This window comes from Anoplophora glabripennis, unplaced genomic scaffold (genome assembly GCF_000390285.2).
Source record: "Anoplophora glabripennis isolate ALB-LARVAE unplaced genomic scaffold, Agla_2.0 scaffold7109, whole genome shotgun sequence".
Lineage (NCBI taxonomy): Eukaryota > Metazoa > Arthropoda > Insecta > Coleoptera > Cerambycidae > Anoplophora > Anoplophora glabripennis.
The window spans coordinates 1-3,424 of NW_019423183.1; the positions used below are offsets into that span (position 1 = coordinate 1).

The 3,424-nt window shown below is 36.1% G+C and overlaps 1 protein-coding gene across 1 annotated transcript; it reads right to left on the reverse strand.

Moving 5' to 3' along the window:
* Positions 1-540: 540 nt before the first annotated feature.
* LOC108916659 (ATP-dependent RNA helicase SUV3 homolog, mitochondrial) lies at positions 541-3,213 on the reverse strand (the record flags this gene model as incomplete). The annotated part of the gene is given in 9 exon segments (XM_023457186.1): positions 541-689; positions 784-963; positions 1,018-1,198; positions 1,260-1,379; positions 1,434-1,656; positions 1,902-2,133; positions 2,135-2,254; positions 2,342-2,733; positions 2,789-3,213. Coding segments are annotated over 9 exon segments (1,907 nt in total), but the record flags the coding sequence as incomplete, so codon positions are not given.
* Between the last annotated feature and the right edge of the window lie 211 nt (positions 3,214-3,424).

Genomic DNA, 3,424 nt, shown 5'->3' on the forward strand with positions numbered 1-3,424 from the left:
GCGGATCCAATATGTCGAATACTCGGCTCGACCTTGAGTTCTAACGTAAGTTGAAGCATTTTCAAAGTGTTAATCCATATGAATATTAAAAATGTCTACCATATTGGATTTGAATATTTTCAAATTCTGACTTCATATTCGCGATCAGCGCCCTCGAAAACCCCCAAGTACACTATTCGGCAAGACGGAAATGAATTTTGCAACAAAAAACTAAAATGACCTTCAACTGACCTTCAAATGCCCTTGAAGGTCATGGTCAAGGTCTTCGTCGGATGTAAAATTTTCTGTTCTCTTCATTTCCGGTGTCAAAAATATGTTTCCTTTTGAAAAAATCAACTTGACCTTGAAATGACCTTGAAGGTCATGGTCAATTAGATGTCCCCCTCAAAACCCTACAACTTTTATTTGAAAATTTTTTTTCATTAAGCCCTTAAGAGATATTCACGTGTATTTTTTTAAATGGGACACCCGGTATAACATTGACATTAACTTAGAAAACACCCTGTATACCAATATAACTGACTAAAAAAATTTTCTTACCTCAACCACAAGTATAAATCCAAAACGTCAAACACGGCTTCTAAATGAACCAAGTCGATTATGGTTTTTGGGGGCTGCAAAGGCCACCCTATGTTTCTGCACAACCAGTCAAAAGTAATTAGCTCGTTTTTGCTGTACTGCCTTGCAAACTACAACAAAACAAATTTAAAAAAATGTTTCACAAAAACTGCGTTACAAAATCAATCGAATATGTATTTATTAATTCCTCGTATCTCAACTTACTTTCAAGAACATGGTGCAGACAAACGGCATTTTCTTATTGATAGGCGCACAGCAAAACACGTATCTGGCTCGCAAAGGCAACGGAACGTGCTGGATCATGTCGGCTAGGAATTTAAAATCCTCGATGTTACACATGAAGTACAAAGAATCGTCCACCGTCGAAAGACTAACAAATATATCCTAGAACAAAATCAAGTATAGTCAGTAAACAACGAAATAAACTTCTCCTCTCACCATTAAATTACTAAGCGTTGAATTTGGTAAGTGATAAGCGTAAAGTTCAATCTGATCAGCGGTGGGATGCAGCCCGGCTTGTGCTATTGGCTCTGGATCAGAAGACAACCGATTTTTCAGGGTGTTCAAATCCTCTGGCTTAAATGTCGTTACATATCCCTGTTCCCACTGAGTGCCGTATCTGAAAGTGAATATTATGAAGTTCTAGTTAAAAAAATACATTTTAATTTTAAAAAATTTACCTTCCAGCTCTCCCAGCTATCTGCAAAGCCGAAGACACGGATATCGTATCCATTTCCTTCTCACCCTTCTCGTTCATAATTGGCTTAATAAGAGAATAAAATATTATCCTACGAATACTCCTAAAAATGAACGAAAACATAGAAGCGAATAAAGAACGAGTTATTACTCCCTACAAATTCAAACCCATTCCAATTGCGTCTGTTGCAACTAATATTTTACAACTGTTGTCAGGATCGTTGAATTTGGCGGCTTGAGCTAGCTTGGTACCTGGAGGTAAACCTCCGTAGATTACAGCTACTTCCTTGCCAGTCGCTTCGATACCTCTCGAAACAGAATAAATGTCGTTTTTACTAAAACATACAATGCAGTCTCCAGGCAGAACATTGTCCAGAGAACCTAAAAAAATATTCCCTAAATAATACAGGAATTATTTTACAAAAAATCGGGTCAGGTGAATAAATTTATTTACTGAACACCAAAAAACAGGCACAAATAAGTTTTTCAAATTACTTTATGGAAACAATAATCAGGTAATAAATTAATTGAAATGATAATAAATTAATGAATTATCCATTTTCGACCTAAAACCATCTAACTCCTAAACTACTACCGGGACAAAAAACATGTTAAACTGCACTAACCTAACGCAGAGTCTTCAATTTTTAAAGCTGTCAGTCTTTTATAATGGCGAACCTCCAGGTCCTCCCCAGTGGTTAAACAGAGTTGTTGAACTAAATCGATAGTTCCTGCTTCACCACAAATATGTATCTCATCAGCTATTAAGCCCAAGAAAGCCCTAGTCCAAGCCCATCCCCTTTGAGGGTCCTTTATCATCTGGATTTCATCAATCACTGCCACTTCATCTACATATTCATAGATTATTTAACCCANTTACTGAAGCCATTTCGACAGTACACGATACGTGACCAGATGCATTTCCAGTTGGGTCTGCAAAATTTCGTTCTTCGCCCGTTACTAAGTCGCAAGGTGTGCCCTAACACGTAAACATCATAAACAATGAAAGGCTTAAATGTTTTACTAATTTAAGTGATACAAAAAATAAATTATAAATTTACCTTACCCTGCTGTTCGTTTTATTAAACACTTCGCTAGCTAATAATTTCAAAGGACCACAATAAACTCCAGATTTGGCTGTGATGAACCTTTCTAAAGCATGAAAAGTCTTTCCAGAATTTGTTGGGCCAGCGTGGAAAATTATTTTTCTATTTATTGCTCTTGCTTGAGGATACCAGTTAGCCGGAGTTCTCAAGTCTGAAATTTTTCGCAAATCCTCCATACAGTCTAAGTGGGGAAACATTTGTTTAGCGTGTCTCAAGAAATAAGGGAAAATATCAGTAGGATTGCCTGCTCCTTGCAAAACATCACTTATCACGACATGTAAGTCAACAGGTAACGTCTGTGCTTCTAGACAGTATCTCCTGAAGCTTATGTAGCTCTGATGCTGAAGGTAATCTAAAATTTAACAAAAATAAATGATACATTAATAATTTACATGCTTATCTCTTACTGTCCAATCCATTGTCCATAAGCAACTGTTTTATCTCCTTATTCTGGTAGAATTTATTTAAAACCTTCAATAAATCAGCCTTATTTAAAGAACCTGTGAGTTCAGCTCCTACATTTATATCATCCGGATTTGCTTTAATTTGTATAGGAACAAATAAGGAGGATAATGTAGAATCATCTTTCTTTCCTCTAACTTGAAATAATGTTACCGCATGTTTAGCACTATTTTCAGCGACTAAATTGGATCGACATAAATGAATATTTTGGAGTGCCCCACAAAGGCTTCTTAATTTTTTACTATTCTGTAGCATTTTACTACATTTACACAGACACTATATGTAAATAAAACACAACAGATAAAATATGCATTATTGAGGTTATAACCTATTTGACATTGACATTGAGCATGTTGATATTTCGGCTATATGACAGTTGTCAGTTAACTTTTACTACTTCTTCTTCTATAGATTTAGTTCATACCCCAGTAGTTAGGTAGACCTAAAGGTAAGTTTTCACCATTGATTTTATATTTATTTTAGGCACCGGTTATGTTACAAAGGTGGAAACACCCTCAGTTTAAGGAATAAGCGAACGCTTATCAAGGTGGTACGTGGGGTCACGCGGCAAAAAGCCACTT